The sequence below is a fragment of the Ammospiza nelsoni genome, chromosome 12, assembly GCF_027579445.1.
Source record: "Ammospiza nelsoni isolate bAmmNel1 chromosome 12, bAmmNel1.pri, whole genome shotgun sequence".
NCBI lineage: Eukaryota > Metazoa > Chordata > Aves > Passeriformes > Passerellidae > Ammospiza > Ammospiza nelsoni.
Window position 1 is genome coordinate 8,451,334 of NC_080644.1, and position 17,881 is coordinate 8,469,214.

Genomic DNA, 17,881 nt, shown 5'->3' on the forward strand with positions numbered 1-17,881 from the left:
AAACAAGAGTAGAGAAAATTCAAGCTCTTTGAGGCGAGTAGAATGCACTGAACTAGTTTGTTTTAAAACACAATGAAACCTGATACTTCAAATTTTCCTTTCATCTTTTAACCGGTTTTGGTACCATTCTGATGTAGATAGTATGAGAGGATTATAGTCTTATCTGCTTTGCATGTTGAAAAATTGGAGAATTCTGCCTAAATTCTGTCAGTTGCACAAAGTACAATGAATGTAAGTAACTAATTATAATCAGGTGAATAGTGTTGCTGATTTTTAAGGTGACTTCTTGTGGATAAAATAATTCACTTTTGTATTTGCCAGCATTGGGCCCTGAATTGAACAATAGACCTTGCAGGTAGTGGGAAAAAGCAGTGAAAGGAGGGCCATTGAATGAAATAAAAATATTAATTGGAGTATGTAGAAGTTCATTTTTATACATTATGGTGCTGGGATAGGGCACTAAGCTTTGTAGCTTAAGGACTGATAGTTAAGGTAATGGTATGTGTACACTTTGTTCCAGTATATAGAGTATTTTCTTGGTAATGTCAGTCAGTCTGATGTCAGCATGGAATGTACTTTCCTTCCCACAATTAGGAATAAATGAAATATCTGAAGCTGTTTATACTGCAGTAGAACACAGTGACTCTGAAGATTCAGAAAAATCTGATACCAGTGACAGTGAATATAGCGATGAGGATCAGAAATCAAAGAATGATCAAGAGGATGGGGAGGACAAGGAAGGTGCAAGAAGTGACAAAGAATCATTGAGCTTGAAAAAAAAACCTAAGCCTCCAGCACAGAATGAAGACAAGGAGGAACTTAAAAGCACAAGTCCAGAAGTGGAGAAAACAGAAGAACCGGTCAAGGAAAAGGCTGTTTCAGACACTGAAAAAGAATTTTCTGAAAAGGGAAAGAGTTTACAGCATCCTGCAAAAGAAAAGCTGAAAGGGAAAGATGAAACAGACTCTCCAACTGTGCATCTAGGACTGGACTCTGATTCTGAGAGTGAACTTGTCATCGATCTAGGAGATGATCATTGTGCTCGTGAGGGAAGGAAAAACAAGAAAGAATCTAAAGAATCTTCTCCTAAACAAGATGGTAGGATGAAATGATTTCCTTTTGTTTACCCTCTGCTCTGTTCTTACCAAAGGTAGAATTGCCACCTTTATTTTTGCATTAAGATAAAAATTGTTTTGATACAGATATTTTTAGGAGTGATTGTTCATCCTTTGTGACTATGAAAAACGTTTTCAGTGCCCATTGTCGTTTCTGATTTAAACACAGTTTTACTGTTTCCTTTCAGCAGAATGGAGCTATGAATATCCATAATTTTTGCTGGGCAGGAACCAGCACTTGGCCTTGTTGAACCTGATAAAGTTGTCCCAACCCCTTGATTCACTCTGTCAAGATCTTTGCAGAGCTCTCCTGCCCTTGAGCAGATCAACACTCCTGCCCAGTGTGGTGTCATCTGAATTTGGTTGTCAATGTCAGTTCACTGTTGTTTAGAAAGTTTATAGTTTCTTCAGTTACTGCTCAGACATTAATTCTTTGGAATGGTTTTTCTCCTGAAAGAAATTGAGATGACAGGTGAAAGTGGTAAGGCAGAAACACCCTAACAAGTGCTAACCTCTCACATATCTTTTGAATGAGGTCAGGCTCGTTTTTCTTGGTTTTGTACTTCTTGTTTTGCTTAGCCACTGATGCATCTGAATTGCCACCAGTTTCCACTAGACTGAAATGACTTTACTTGTAAAATATTGATACTTTTGAGGAAAACAATTCAAAGCGGATTGGAAGGTATATATAGCAGTTCCAAAAACTAGATGGAAAATTACAAATCAGATGTGTTGGTGAAAAGCAGCCATAACATTTTATGTTTTGTTTAGTTTTAGGTAAAACTCCACCTTCCTCCAGTGCAAGCACCCAGCCTCTACCAGAAACTCCAGTGCTCACCCGCTCTGCATCACAGACCCCCCCAGCTGGTGTGACAGCAACCACCAGTGCTGCTTCTACTGTCAGTGCTCCCTCTGCTGCCACAGGGAGCCCTGTGAAAAAGCAGAGGCCTCTGCTGCCCAAGGAAACCGCCCCTGCTGTGCAGAGGGTGGTGTGGAATTCTTCAAATAAATTCCAGACTTCTTCTCAGAAGTGGCACATGCAGAAGGTACAGAGGCAGCAGCAGCAGCAGAGCCAGCAGTCTCAGTCACAGCAGCCTCAGTCCTCTCAGGGGACAAGATACCAGACAAGACAAGCAGTTAAAGGTACACACTTTTCTGACTCAAATGTGCCTGTGGTGCCATAATTCCCCAGTAGTGATCCATGTGCTCCAGGGGTGCCCAGCCAAGAGTTCTGTGTAAACAAAATCTCAAAGTGTGCTTCTACTCTGATAAGTGTATTAACTCACTATACTTGCTCTTTCTGCTGTGTATTTAGAGTCATGTCTTCTTATTTAATGACAAAGAAATTGTGTGTCTGTGTAAATATTTTTGCTTTTCATAGCCATAACAGATTTGGAAGAGTGAACTGAATAATTTTCTGGATCATATGCTAAAACCATTAACTATTCCACTTGCATGTTTACCAATGTCACCTCAGTATCTGCAAATTGCTTCCAGTTTTGTCTGACAGGTCTGAAGGGTTTTTCAGAGTATAATTTGACAACAATGAAATTACCCAGGCTCCAGGATTTGTCTTTGAAATCCCTGTTGTTTAACAAGACTTTGATGCTAGTTTACTGAGCAAACAGCCCTGGCATTTCAGAATGTTTTCACAACTGTTTTCTCACCATCCCTTTGCTGGAGCCTTCACCAGTAGCTGGCACGGGGTGACACAAGCCTGTGCTGCTGATGCTTCACTTAACAGCAACTTTATGTAAATCAGCTTCATTTGTCATTTCAAGTTAATAAACTGAAATGTTTACTGCTGTGCCTGATGAGGAGACATTCTCCACTCTGCTGATGCCACTGGCACACAGGTGATGCAGAGGAGAGAGGTTTGGGTGATGGTTGACACACAGACATTTACAGAGGCTCCTTTCTCTGGTCCCAAACTGCTTTTGTTTCTGTCATTTAAGCAGTGTTGAGGAAGTGGCATCTTTCTGCTTGTAGGCTGCACAAATTGATACAGAAATATGCAGTGAGGAAAAATAAATGTGGAAATTGGAGAAATTAAACTTTTACTAGAATCATGCTTTAATACATACCATAATGTTATGGGCTGAACTTTGTGTTCAGCCCATGAGTTTGTTTTCTCAATATTGTTTACTGTTGAGTACATCATGGCAATGTTCCATCTTAAATATTTTAGTTTGGAAATCTATCATGTGAAAACTATAAAATCTGTAGATTTCTTATATACTGAATTGGCATAAAGAAAAATATAGCACATAAAGATGAATAAATTGTTTATTTCAGTAATTCCACTACTGAGGAAATTGGCATTAAGGACATCTTTTATAACATGAATCAGTAAAAATAGCTTGAAAAATTTTATTCTTAAAAAAATACTACTTTAAAAATACTCCAGCAGATAAGTTATTAGAACTGAGGGAGATTTCTGCACTGCCTGGTCTAAAATGATAAGTTTCAAAGTTATATTTACTTCATAACCTCTAAGCCTTACAAGTTCAGTGGCTGAGCACTGTGTAATTAATCATTAGATGGCACTATTGTGTAAATAATACAAATCTGAAATGGTTACATGCACACAGTTTAGTTAGATATTGAAGGTAGAAGTTTGCCTGTTGTTTTCATAATTCCTTGTGTGATTGATCCCCTCAATGTTCTCTTTTCTTAGCTGTGCAGCAAAAAGAGATCACCCAGAGCACTTCCACATCCACTATAACCTTGGTCACAAGCACTCAGCCTATTTCCATGGTTACCAGCTCTGGATCTGCAAGCACACTTTCTTCTTCACTCAGCACAGACTTGCCAATTGCAACAGCTTCAGCTGATGTGGCTGCAGATATTGCTAAATACACCAGCAAAGTAAGTTCTGCAGGAAGGTTTGAATGAAGTTGTACCTTTCTTTTAAAGTTGTACCTGTTTTTTAAAACACCCTGTAGTTTCATCAGGTGGGATAAATGTGTGTTCACACATTAAAGAGATGCTAAATTGTTAAAGAGAAGGATTGGTCTCATCACAGTGACAGTGAGGGAAGGGACAGGAGCTTTCCATACTCTTTTAGATACTTAGATTAAAAAAATCAATGAATACTATATATTTTTTTTCATTGAGTTCCTTCCCCAAATTCATGGTTATATATTTTTTTGTTTATAAATGATATCAATAGTAATATCTTTGAAAAGTAGAAGGCCAAGCAGTTCACCTGTTCAGGACACTTAAAAATCAGAGTCCTGATCAAAATTGTGCTCTACCTTCCAAATAAGTAGAACCAAGTAAATAGCATATATTTAGAGAGAGAGAAGGGTAGCAATATAGATTCCCAGTAGAGGGATTGAATGAAAATCAAAGTGGGAATCTATTAAAAATATATATCAAAGAATTTTTTTTTCTTTTTGTCTTTCAGATGATGGATGCCATCAAAGGAACAATGACTGAAATATATAATGATCTTTCAAAAAATACTACTGGAAGTACAATAGCTGAGGTTAGTGTAAGATTTAAAAAACCTATTTTGAGTTTGGAAAATGCAAATTAGTATTTTTATATCTATAAATGTGCCACATAACTGTATCTACGAAGTATTGTATATGGAGATTGTCAAGAGATAAGTAATTTCTGTGCTGTTTTAGAAGTAATGATTAGAATGGTGGAAAAAAACACTGAAAAAATACCAGGTGGGCTCTGTAAGATAAGCATTAAGCCATCAAACCCAGGTTCTTCCATCTCCTGTCAAGAATTTGTCACCTTTTTTAAAATTGGAAATGAAGTTGGTTTTTTTGAAAATAAATTTTTTGTAAACTATGTAGTGCAGAAGTTTATTACAGCCATAGTTTTTAATACTTCTTTGAAATACTTTGAAACACTTTGCATTTTTAATGAAATGCTATACATTGCTTTTGATGTTTTCTAAGGGTAGGACTTAGTATGTTCTAAGGGTTTTTTTTAACCTTGAAAAAACAGATTAAGCAGTGCAAACTAAGAATAAATGGGAACAAATAAAGCTCAAAGTGTGAGGATTTGTTTACCTCCTTTAACCAAAATAAGGAAGTCAAAGTTTTGAGCAAAGATATTTGTATTCCTAATCCACAGGAATTGATAATCTTGCTTTTCTAAGCCTCATCTAGTTAAAATAAAAGACATGAAATGTCATGCTAATAAATGCATACAGCACTGAGGAACAGGTTCTTGATTCCAGTCAGAAATTTGAGATGTTTCAGAGGAATCAAGTTTAACAGAAGTTAATGTAAGTTTAACAGAAGTTTTTTGTCTTCAAAGAGTCCTGTGCTCATTATGGTGATCAAATTCAGCAAACAGATATTTAGAATATTTCATTCTTTGGTTTGGGGTTTAATATTGTCGTGTCCTCATGTTAATATGAAGGAGCCTTGATGTAAACAATGGCTCATTGCTTTAGTCATGGTTTTTTATGTAATAATAATGTATTACACACCATGCCCTGTTTGTTATTACTAACTATTAAATTTTTAATATTTAGATTCGGCGTTTGAGGATTGAGATAGAAAAACTTCAATGGTTACATCAACAGGAACTTTCAGAAATGAAACATAATCTAGGTATGAAAATGACAGTCCAAAACAGTGTCAGGTATTGTCCTACACAGAAAATGGAAATGCTTATAGTATGTGTTACCTTCATCATATTGTCCCTCTTGGAACTAACACATTTTGCTTTGTGAAAAAACTAAGATACGATGAACAAATAAGAGAAGAGATGGAATCCTCTGTATTTTCCGAATTTGGAGCAGAACAAAAGTTTGGGCTTGCAAAGACAAAACATGTTAGCAGCAGCTGCATATGTCCTTTTTGTGCTGATGCTGTATTCTGGGACATCTAGAACTAAAGTGTTTAACAAATGGAAGGTAATGGTTAAAAACCATGGTGCCAAAATAAGAAAATAAGATGTTGAGTAGGTATGAAACAGATGCCCAAACTCATGGAATACCTTGACTGCTAACTTTAATTTCATGCTGTCTTTAAACTTACGAATATTACTGTTTTGCTCTTTGCTGTTGGGGAGTGGAAAATGCAAACCCATCTTTCTCTGGATTCTGAGTAGAACTGACAATGGCTGAAATGCGTCAGAGCCTGGAACAGGAACGGGATCGTTTGATTGCTGAGGTGAAGAAGCAGCTGGAACTGGAAAAGCAGCAAGCAGTGGATGAGACCAAGAAGAAGCAATGGTGTGCCAACTGCAAGAAAGAGGCCATCTTTTATTGCTGTTGGAATACCAGCTACTGTGACTACCCCTGCCAACAAGCTCACTGGCCTGAGCATATGAAATCTTGCACACAGTCAGGTAATGGTGCCTCTTACACAGCTGGGGGGTTTGGGTGGGTGGATGGATCCACAGTGACTCAGTTCTTCATGTGCAGATGGGACTCTGAGGAGGGACTGTGGCTCCCTTGAGTAGTGGCCTCATTCTCTTTTTTCCTTGATTTTAGCTACTGCGACACAGCAAGAAACAGATACTGAAATTAGCACAGAAACACTAACTAAATCCTCCCAGCCCAGTTCAAGCGTGCAGTCTACACCCACAGAAACAGCCAGCACTCCTAAGGAAAAGGAAGGTTCAGCTGATAAAAGCAAAGAGAGTGTTACAGTGAGTATCATCACTTCAGACAAGAATAATGTGTAAGATTTCTCTGAAACCTACCCCTAAAGGCTTCCTTGGATAAACCAGGAGTTTATAATCATTTGTATATTTCAAAGAGTGTGTTTTGGGGAGTGATAGAGAGTTGGGTTTTTGTTCTTCATCTTGTAAAAAACCTCCTTCTGCCCTTTGGGAGCACCCTTTCCCTTTCACTAATTCCCAAAAAAAACCTTGTGTTGGCTTGACTGATCCTTCCAGCCAAGGGGGACTGGACCTCTTTCTCTCTCTCTCTCCAGGACCCATCAGTGTAGCTTCTGGTCTGGATCTTTCGATACAAGTTGCCTTCTGATAAGCAATACTGACTGCCGCACTTCCAAGCCCTTCTTGCCTGGGGGTTCAGAGGCCAAGCTCAAGACCTGCATTCAAACCAACTTACTTTCTCACCACAGACTGCCATTAGGGTACCACAATGTTCCATAACACTGATACAACACTTCACCTGGATCTACGGTTAACGGAGCAGCTTTGAAATCCTCCATAGCATCTACTCTGATAGTTTTCAGTAGGCAAGGATGAGCAAATGCTCTAAAAAAAAAAGGGACTTAACATTGCTTATATAGAAAATGTTTATAGAGAAGATTCTGCTTTATAGGTAGGGCTTGACTATTAGCAATTTTGGCATCAGTTTTTTTCTGCCCTTGCAAGATTTATTAAATGAAAAATTTTAGTGGGGGGGGGATGGGGCTGATCCTTCAAACCCTTACACATGATCCTCCACATCAGTAGGAGCCTTGTTGTATTTTAAAATATTAAAAGCAAACTAATTTTGTAGTATTGTGATTCCAGCATGATGTCTCATCGAGATAGTCCTGTAGAATTGGGAAGCATAGTAATTTAGAGAGCTGTGTTCATTTCTTGACACTTTTGCTACTGTCTGGTGTTAGATCTCTGGGCTTGAAATGTCATCTAAGGGAGTAACTTGGGGAACAGATTTGAAGGGGGGAAAAGGAGGTGCTGTTTCACTTAAATGTTTTGATGAAGTTGGTTAAACTCTGGCTCACTCACTTAATGTTTGTATGCATTGTTATGGCAGCACAAGCTTTGTATTACTGGGGAAGTAGGGAATGTGAGACCTAAAACCTGGCAGGGAATATTCCAGTTACACAGATATGGAATTGCTTTTATATAGATGTTCTACCTGAAACATCATGCTGTATACAATATCATGTTCATAATCTGGATTTTGTTTTATTAACAAAGAAGTAACCTGTGAATTCATTAAGATGCCAATTTTTAACACAAAGAAAACATCCAACATAAATTGCATATCATAACAATAATAATGTAACAACTAGGTGGAATTTATGTACAAGCTGAGGCTTCTACTGAGGTTGCCTGTGCTGTCTCTGCAGATAGCAACAGGTGTGACAAGCACCCATCTATAAAACTGGTCCAGGTACCGCAGACCACCACCTATATTCCAACTACTCATCCCACAATTGTAAGTACAGCACCATCATTTAAAGTCTGCAGCAATGCTGTTCCTGGCATTAAAATTGCTCAGTATCTCTGGGGGGTTGTCTCCATCTGCTGTTGTATCAAGAGATGAATTCACTGGTATAGTCTCCACTGGTATAGTCTCAACTTGCAGTGCAAAATGCTTGATTTTGCTGTGCAACATTCCACCTCTTCATTCCATTCGTGATCGCAAGAATTCAGAAATCTTTAAGTCTGGCAAAGGCACTGACAACAGGCAGAGGCCATTTCACATTACTGGTCTGTTTCATGTATATACTTGACCACAACATCAATGTAAATATATAGAATTCATTTTAAATATCTTTTAAATATCGTTTTGTCTATGGTATCCTGAAGAGAATTAGAGATTTAATTATTTCTGAGCTATGCTTGATATTCCTGTGACATCTCAGTACCTGTGAAAAAAAATATGCATTTGTCAGCAGTGTCTCTCCCATGCAGTCTTGCACATTAGCATTATGAAACAAGAAATCGCGTTGGAATCAGACCTGGGTTTTTTTCCATCAAAGGCTTAACCAAGGACATCCGAATTCCCTAGTGTCAGGCACAGTATATGGGACAAAAGTGAGTTGGATTTTTGTATTTTATACACCATATTAGCCCATTGTTTCAGCTGTTTGTGCTCTGCAGTGCTCATGTCAGAGCCAGCTTCTGAGCTGATGCTGCCCTGGTGACAGCTCGTGCTCTGCCTCTGTGCTGGGTTCAGCAGGGAAGCCCATGTGTGGGTAACTTCATATCTGACTTAAAATACACTGTTATAAACCATCTTACTTAACAGTGTACCTTACCCACACTGTGACTGTGAGGCCTGATGTGCTATAGATGTTCCTCTGTCTCTCTCTTTCCCTGTGCACACCCCAGCTGCAGGACACACCTGTGTGTGTGTTGGTGGATACACACTCATGCACAAACTTCACAGCCATCAGATTCCACACAAACACAGCTCTGGTGGGGATGGAGACTTCCCACATTCCTCACAGCATTTCAATTCCACTTGGTCTCACCTGAGACCACTGTGTACCTTTGCAGCACTGGCCCTGAGTTGCTTGGACTGAACTACCATTAATAATAAGGTTTTGAATGTGTTTTAAAATCCAATAGCAGACTTCTAAGACATCAGGCTTCTTTTGTGAATAGCTGTGAGGCTGTAAGATCCTACGGTGATTTTGTGTAATATTCAGAAAAATGGCAGTTACCGTCATCTGTTTTCTGTAACACAAAGTGTATTGAGTTATGTAAAGCAGAATTGGAAGGTGTGAAAGGTTTCCAACTTTATTTGTGCATGTTTATAACTTTGTACACATTTGCATTAGTCTTGCACAGCTACAGACACCTCTGTATTCTAACGACTGCACGTGCAATTTAAATAATTTTAAACCTTAGTGCATGTTTAATATGTATGCAAAATGTACATATGTGTAAAACTGGCAGAGGTGGAAAATTTACCTCTCAGGGAATGATCTTAACACATTTAAGGAGTCTCGCACATTCCATATTCCGATTGCGCTAAGAACTGAAATTAATTAATTAATTCCATGTGTGTAAGTGTATGTATTTAAAAGGCAACTGTGGCAACCTTAATTTCCCCACCTCTAGTACTGACAGTGACTTACATAATGGCTTCTTTAGAATTCAGTTTGCACTTTGTGTCCAACTAGGAACAACTTCCATTGTATCTTCTGGGTACCATTTCCACTGAACCTTGTAAACACATCTGAAATCATTACAAAATGGCAGTAATTTTGAATTTATTTAGCAAATTGGTCCCATGTTTGTTTTTTCTTCTTCCTGCAGTTAAAATAATATAAAAATATGAACCCATCTTCTTTGCATTCCAGGGAATGGAATGAGTAGGCTTCTGGAAGGCACAGACTCAGTCACAAAGGAGCTGTAATCCATCTCAGCAGGGATACTCAGAGTCTTTGTGGAATATCATTAGGACACTCATGTGGTTTCTTGAATCAGTGTGGGGAAACATTGGGCTTCAGTGAACTTGTATTTGTTCTTCCATGTCCTCTCTGGAATGTCACACTGCCACTGGGGGAAGATCTGTGCATCCCTTTCAGGTTCCTCAAAACCTCACTCCCGGTTTCTTCCACAAGCTGTTGTGAACTGAAATGGATGCGTTTGTCTGATCACCAGTTGTGCATCACTGGAATGGTGTCAGAACACACTTTGCAGTTTGTATGGTAGAGACATTTCTAGACTTTCTCACGTTTTTGGAGGAAGGTTAAGATACAGACTTTAGGTTCAATAAATCCTCTTACAGATCTCCAGAGTGATGTGACCTTGACCAGATTGTTTAACATTCTTGTGCCTTTGTCTCTGCATCTGTAGAATCAATTACCACCTATAGAGATGTCCTGAAACTCCATTTGTTGAGATGTATAAATCATGATCAGTATGATGGAAGTGTAAAGTTTATTCTATATTAATATTTTTACAGGGTGTGTAAGACAGTTCCCAGTAATGCTGATGTTTTTGCTATTGATTTGTGCAGAAGTTAAGTACTTTTTTTTGTTCAAATGGATGTTCTTTGTTCTCTTCTGTGTAGACTGAATGCATGGGGGAAAGTTCCTTTTGGGGAAAAAGATTTAAGTAACGTGTAACGAGAATATACTTATAAACAAGGGTATTTTTGTACTCCAGTTTGATTTGTCAGAACTTTTTCAAATGACAAAGGATTTTCTTAGCCCATTTTCCTCTTCCCACGTATTAGTTTGCAGAAAATACATAACTGGATGTAACTCTGAAACCCTCACCCTCCAAGCACAGGCAGTGTGTGCAGCCCCTATAGCACCTGCTGTCCCTGTAATTCTAGAGCAGTGATGAGAACACAGAAACTCTTGGCTATAGGGAAGTAATGCACTACTCCTCCCCTGGAATGAGGTAATACCGTGGTAAGAAAGGTATTATTAGTTCTTGCACAAAATTGGAACTTGTTCTGGATTTCCCCTGGAAAACAAATCTCTATTTCTGTGGTCATGTTTATGTGACCTTTAACATAACAATCTGTTTCTCTTGGTTTTAATCCACAGACCATTCCTGTAGTGGTAAGTCCTTCTGCTGGGACAGTGGCAATGAGAACTGGAGTTCAGTATGTTCAGACCACAATGCCAGTCCAAGTACGAAGAGTCTAACTGCTAACAAGAAGTTCATACAATTGTTGGAATTAAAAAATATAATAGAAATGTGATAAATAAACACAGTTTTTTGGATTAACCTCAGAGGTTCAGACTTTAGCTTTGTGTATGTGTACAAAGCATTAAATACACTACATTAATGTAAAGCATTAGTGCTGGCTTAGAAAAGCTAAGGACAGGTAAGATCCATATTAAATCTATGCTTCTTTTGTAAATAATGTACAATTTGTGATGTCATTAGAGTACCATCTCCTTTTTATATTTGTATTGACTTTAACTTATAAAGAGTGTTTGAAGTTGGAAAAGGAAGGTTTAAAAGAGCATTACCACAACCTAATGCTGAGAACTGGTCTTGGGAAACTGCATCAAATAATCTGATACAGAAAATCTGAACAACTTTTTGCATTCGGAGTGAAAAAAAATTTCTGCACTTTGAAACTCTTGTGGAATTTTTCTGAACAACCAAGTGATGAAGGATATCTCTTTTCAACTAACTCTATTAGGCAAATTATGGACCTGAAATCCATAAACATGGAAACTGTTTTTCACAATGACCAGGCTGACAACAAATCTTAATGTTGTTTACAGGTTAAAATTTCATTCAGTCTAAGATCAGAAAATCTGCAAAGTGTAATAGCAGCTCGTTGTAGCAGGATTTCTGATTACTGATATCAAAGATTGAGGAAAGTAAAGTTTGTTGCTATGCTTCACCATTTTCTTATTTTTTAAAACTCCTCCCAAAGGACTTGGAAGAAGAACTAGGTGTGGAGAAAAACATGCATTGGGAAACACGGGACTTTTGATGCTGGGCCAGAGCATGTATTATTTATATGATGGAATTTATGTTTTTCTGTAAGCATGAAGCAGTGCAGTATGAGAGGAAGTACCCCCTGGAGATGCTGTCTGTTACACTGAGGCTGTAGTCCCATTTTGTATGTTGTGTAAAACGAAAGCATTGAACAAAGCAAAGGTGATGTATGTATATGAGAAAATTAACTGTATGATATCATTCCAGTACATCCTGTTGTACATTTTAGTCATGTTGATTTCTCCCATTGTTTATATAAGAATGCGGTTTGTACAGTCTCCAGCTAGTACCCAGATTAGAGGGAAAAAAAAGTATTAGAATAAAAAAAAAAAAGTGAGAACAGAATATTCATTAATTGCAGTTGTGTCAAAACTAGCCTAGCTGGCCTTATTTGTGAAGCATAATTGCTTTTAGCATATGGAAGTATTTTTTCACATTTTCTTTGTATAAAATTTGTATTAAACTTAAATATCTTTTTTGACAATTGTGTTTCTTTGTGACTGAGACAGGTGACACACACAATATGCTTTGGGTTTCTCCAATTTTTCAAGAAACGTCACAATTTTTTTATTAAACTGTTTTAGAAAAATGTTCTGTGTTCCTGGATTTCCAGTTTTGGTTCAGTCTGGAGGAATGTTTATTTCTGCACAGTCTCCAGATCACAGGTGATTTCACTTATGTTGGCATCTTCTGTCTCAGAAGCGTGGGACCTTTGGATCCAGGCCTGTCCAATTTATGTTGTGTATAATTTACTCAGTGGTTGAATTGGGGTTGGACAGATACATGTCAGTATTAGGGGTATTTGTGGGTAGAAATGGGGCCTCTGAGTGCAACTGCAGCCCCTCAACGAGGGCATGACTTGGACAAGACTTCTCTGTGTGTGTCATAATTACAAGTTAAAAGAAACAGGGAGCTTATGAAGCATTGTAAAATCTATGAATATTGTCTGAAGTTCCTGCCCCTGCAGTTACCTTGTTCTGGGGATTTGTAAAGCAACCACAGTTCGTGTTCCCAGTGCTAGTGTTTACAGAAAAGCACAAAACTTGAAAGCCTGAAATGAGGTTTGGCCTTCCCCATGGAACTTGGATGCTGAAACGAGGCCTTGTGTTAGAGGAAAAAGACAGTGATGTACGAGTTGTTGTAGGAAACCCCACTGCTTTCTGACACCTGTTCCAGCCTGTGGAGGGGTTTTTTTTATTAATGAGCATTGTTTTTTTCTACAGAAGAGATGTTTTCTTTCCTCCTCTAAATAACAGGTGACTAAATCCTAGTAAAGTCTGTAGAAAATGTAGAAATACATAAAACTACAGGTGAAGGAACTGGGCAAGACCTGTACATGTGTTTGTGCATGTTCCCAGGCCTTCTGGCTGTTCCTAAGTGCAAAACTGCTGTAGATCCCCTCTTCTGTCCATGATAGTTCCCTGGAACAGCTAATCCTGATACTCTTGCTGCACTGAGAGATGAATGTGCCACAGTGACTGGAAGGAAGTGGTGACACCTGTGTGACAGATGTGTATGTGTTCCTGACCCTTGGTGTGTGTGTCCCACCCAAAGCTCTGCTAAGAATGGCAGCAACAAAACGAAGAGCTTTCAAACCTTTAAATATATTCTGAGAGCAAAATCTTCCAACAATCTTTAAGAAAAAACCCAGTATCAGTGCTCAGGCAATTGACTAAGTCAGATGTTAAATTTGGAATTTCAAGGAAGATCACTTAGCTGATGAATGGGGTCTTAAAAGCTGAAGTTGTGCTCTGGGAATCTGCAATCCCTGGCATTTTTTATTCTTTCAGAAGTTTATTTACCAGAGCACTTAGCCTGTAAACATTAGTCAATTCTCCACTGCCTTTGTAACAAATAGGAAGTTATATCACAAGTGAAGGAAACCATTCTTACAGCAGGGAAACCTTGAAGAAAAAGTTCTGCTCAGCCAGCCCTGAGACCTGCAATGCCTGTGCTAGAAAAGTGACATTTTGCATGGAGTTGTGCTGAGCTCAGAGAGCAGCTCTTTGCAAATGCCCCCACAGTGTGTACTGAGAGGCTGATGTGTCACAGCTGCTGTGGGGCTACTGCCTTGGATTAATTTCAGATTTTCTGCTTTAGCTTGGCAGAAAATCCCCTCTCAGATCCAGCACTGCTTTCCCTAAATGTTTTTAGAGCTTAGGAGTATCCCTCAGGTTTGTGTAGCCCTTGTGTAACCCTTCGAGAGGTGAGGGCTGCAGCATTTGCTGCATCTCTGACCCCTCCTTCCAGAGAGGCTTTGCTCCTTCTGGCCTTACCTGGTGCCACAGCAAGGAACAATCAGCCATTTTCAAACTAAGGGATCCACCCAGGCCCAGAGAATTTAAATATTTTGACAGCAACAATACCAGGCCAGCCTTGAAACATGGAGCACACATTCCACCTGCTACCTTTAGAGCCAAGAGTGCTGGGAGAGAAGGCAGGTACTCCAGTCCCCCAAAATGTAAACATGTGTTTATTTAATGCCTTTCACTCATCACAAGGTACTTTCCCCCCTCCTCAGCCCCAAGAAGGCAGCATAAGGCACCGTGTAGGCACAGGCACAGTCCATGTACCCTCTTGGTGAGGTTCAAAACCACAGCCACAGTTCTTACCAGCAGTACCAGGTGTCCTTTCTACTCATGTACACAATATGATTCTCCCCAGAGTTTGTTCTGGAGAAATGAACTATTAATTTAGAACAGTAAGACTTTCCCCACCCCTCCCAACCCCCAAAAGCCAGATGAAAAACAGGTACAGAGCTTAATACCAGAGTAATGAGATTAGTTCATAAATTAAAAAAATACAAAAAAAGAAACAAAACAACCAAAAAAAAAAAAAAGAAATCAACAGTTTCACTCTTATTTTCAGAAGGTCCTCTGTGATGTGATGGATTGTGCAGAGACTCCTTGCTGTGTCCTCTTCCCCTCTGAAAACCAAGGATGCTGACAGGGAGACCCAGACTTGTAGCATTTGCCTTGCTGATGGCAAAAAGGCCATTGGAGCTCTGTGCCTCCACCTCAGCCAGCAACTGCAGCATCCCAGTGACTGAACAGGAGCATTTTCCTCTGTCCAAAGCAAGGAGGACAATATTCTTTGGCTGCAAGTTCTTAAAGGCTTCCACTCAAAGGGTTCTCCTTCAAAAAAAAGAAAAACTGCAGTTGCTGTGGGATTTTTTTTTTTTTTACTAAAAAAAATTGAGGAATAGCTGGAACCGATGTCAGAGTCTGAGTGAAGCCCTCCCAGTGTCAGATGTTGGGGTCTGCTACAAATATTCAAGTTCCAAGGCGTGCCGAAGAGCTTCCAGGTCAGCGTGACAGGAGATCCTCCAGAAGGGCATGTTGTGCTAGAGTGAAACCAAGAGAGTGAAGGGTTTTTTTTCTGATTTTGTATAATACTGAGATCAAAACAACTTCCTTAGCTTGTACTTTCAGGAACAGAGTTTTGTACTTGTCACAGTGCCAGAGGCAAGGAGGCTCATCTTGGGGAGGGACAAAGTGGGAATTGTCTCTGTTGATCTGTGCAGACAGGAAGACACATCCTCCACAATTGAGGAGTATCCTGCTTCACAGGTGGTGGAGGATGTGGGCTGGATGCTAAACTTTGCTCCTATTTCCCCCCAACTCCACAAATTAATTAGGAATGTTTCTAGAATTGCAGTATTACTAGAAAGTTTGAGGTGAGCATCAGTAGTGGAAGCTGTTAACAGTGATTCACAGACAAATTAAATCCATCTATTGGAAAGGGAAGTAATTAAAATGTATAAAAATGTAAATAAAGGGATAAAATGCCACATAATCAAAATGCTTTCTAACAACTCCTTTTCCCAATTAACTGGAACAGTAGGTCATACTGCATTTTCTATAAGTGTAGGAACAAAGCAAACCAAGGCAGCTAAAGAGACTGAAATCCACTGCTCTGCTATTTCACTTTAAGAAGAAAACTTATTTCCTTCCCCCTCTCCCAGTTTCTATTAAAACCCTTCCATTAAATTATGTTTTTCTTTCTTAAACCAGAAGAAAACTTGGCCTCCCAGCCACTCCTGTTGTTCAGCAGTTACACATTTATCTCTCATCAGACAGGTGAAGAAAAATGACCCACGAAACTGGAGATGTTATCAGTGCTGTCAGCAGAGCAGCAAAAGGCTCTCTGCCTGTCCCCTCCTTTTTTTGTTTTTTTTTTTCTGTATAAAGCTCAGGTGTGTAGAAGGTTTGATTAACGATTGTCATCAATCAAAGGATGAACAGCCCAGCAAAGAATGTGCTCTGCTAATGGCTGAGCTGCTTGGCCAGGGCAGGAGGCCCTGGAAATCCCAGCAGAGGAGATTGCTGAAAGGAGCCCCTGCAGCCTTTGATGCACCCCTGTCGCTGACCCTCTGCCTTTGAAGTGTGGCACTGAACTGCCAGGAGCAGCAGGCCATTGTCACTTCAGCCCCAGCCCTGCATTTGGGCTCTTCGTGACAGCTCCTTAACCCTTCCTGAGCTGCACAACCATCTGCAGTTTTAGGTGGTTTTCCAAGGTGGCTGCAGATACTGATGCTTCCACTGGCCAGAAAAACACACTATAAAAAAAACTGGGTTTCTGCTGCTTTGAAGATAACCTGAGATTCAGTTCTGGGGATAGAACACGTGCACCCCACCTTATTTTCTGGGATCCCTTTGTTACTAGGCTTGGGCAACTCAAATTTGCTTGGAAAGTCTTTGCAGTGAGAATGAGACACCAGGCCCCCTAGCACAAGGTTCAGCTCTACAGCTGAGCTCCTGTGATAGAATAGTTCAACATCACCTGAGCTACAGCATTTGTATTCCTGTTAAAAAATTAAAGTTTGCTGAAGATGGAGCTCATTCAGCCAGTTCCTGCACCTCAACTCATGTGCAATGCTCCTGGAGCAAAGGCACCTCCATCACATTTCTCCAGACACCTCAGGAACACAGGACCCAGGATACACAAAGATATCTTGCAAATATTGTTTGCCATTAACAAATTGTACTCCTGGCCCTGTATAGCCAAATAAATGGAAGTTCCAGGCATGTTTCTGTTCTAAAGTTTAGGAAATGAAAATTTTGGCTGTTCCAATTCTCATTATTCATGATCACACTGCTTTTGCAGTTTATGTTCTTTGTACTCAGTACAATTTTCTAATTTCATTTTGCTTGTGAAATTAATCACATTGATCCAGAAGTTGTTGATGAAGGCAGCAACTCTGTACAAGCCCTTTGGTATTTGCCATAATGAAGTTACACTCATGATCTCAATGAGTCACAAATACAAACACATGTATGGATATAGGCATAGTCTAGTAAGTAATTCAAAACTAATTCCTACAAGTTAGAATTTACAAATCAGCATGTGTAGATCAGAAATTCACTCTGCCTGTTCATCTGAGGTCACACTCAGGAATTTCCCTTTACATGTCTTTACAGCCATCCTTATTAAGCAAGAATGATTCCTGGAACATGTGACACAGCAATTACCTGAAATATTGTACCAGCTGCCAAAGCTGGGGGGATTTAGAGTATGGAATTTCTGACAAGGTGATTGTTGAGGATTTTACATATTAAGAAATGGTAAGCTTCAAATGGAGGGAGCTTCATTGTATTCTTAAATAAAGAGTTATTGCAATCAAAACTTGGAAGAATCCAGCATAGCATCCACAAACTGTA

At 39.3% G+C, this 17,881-nt stretch overlaps 2 protein-coding genes across 3 annotated transcripts in view; one reads left to right on the forward strand and one right to left on the reverse strand.

The window, feature by feature from the left end:
• ZMYND8 (zinc finger MYND-type containing 8) overlaps positions 1 to 12,705 on the forward strand; it is a 48,703-nt gene extending 35,998 nt beyond the window's left edge. For both annotated transcript variants that reach the window (XM_059481047.1, XM_059481048.1), the window contains exons 14-21: positions 595 to 1,098; positions 1,887 to 2,258; positions 3,793 to 3,983; positions 4,525 to 4,605; positions 5,617 to 5,695; positions 6,198 to 6,437; positions 6,583 to 6,740; positions 7,028 to 12,705. In XM_059481047.1, coding sequence (XP_059337030.1) covers positions 595 to 1,098; positions 1,887 to 2,258; positions 3,793 to 3,983; positions 4,525 to 4,605; positions 5,617 to 5,695; positions 6,198 to 6,437; positions 6,583 to 6,740; positions 7,028 to 7,042 — 1,640 coding nt within the window. In that variant the 3' untranslated portion in view covers positions 7,043 to 12,705. The remainder of the gene's footprint in view (positions 1 to 594; positions 1,099 to 1,886; positions 2,259 to 3,792; positions 3,984 to 4,524; positions 4,606 to 5,616; positions 5,696 to 6,197; positions 6,438 to 6,582; positions 6,741 to 7,027) is intronic.
• A 1,973-nt stretch (positions 12,706 to 14,678) lies between these two features.
• EYA2 (EYA transcriptional coactivator and phosphatase 2) overlaps positions 14,679 to 17,881 on the reverse strand; it is a 49,632-nt gene continuing 46,429 nt past the window's right edge. The window contains exon 15 of the mRNA XM_059480684.1: positions 14,679 to 15,564. Coding sequence (XP_059336667.1) covers positions 15,484 to 15,564 — 81 coding nt within the window. The 3' untranslated portion in view covers positions 14,679 to 15,483. The remainder of the gene's footprint in view (positions 15,565 to 17,881) is intronic.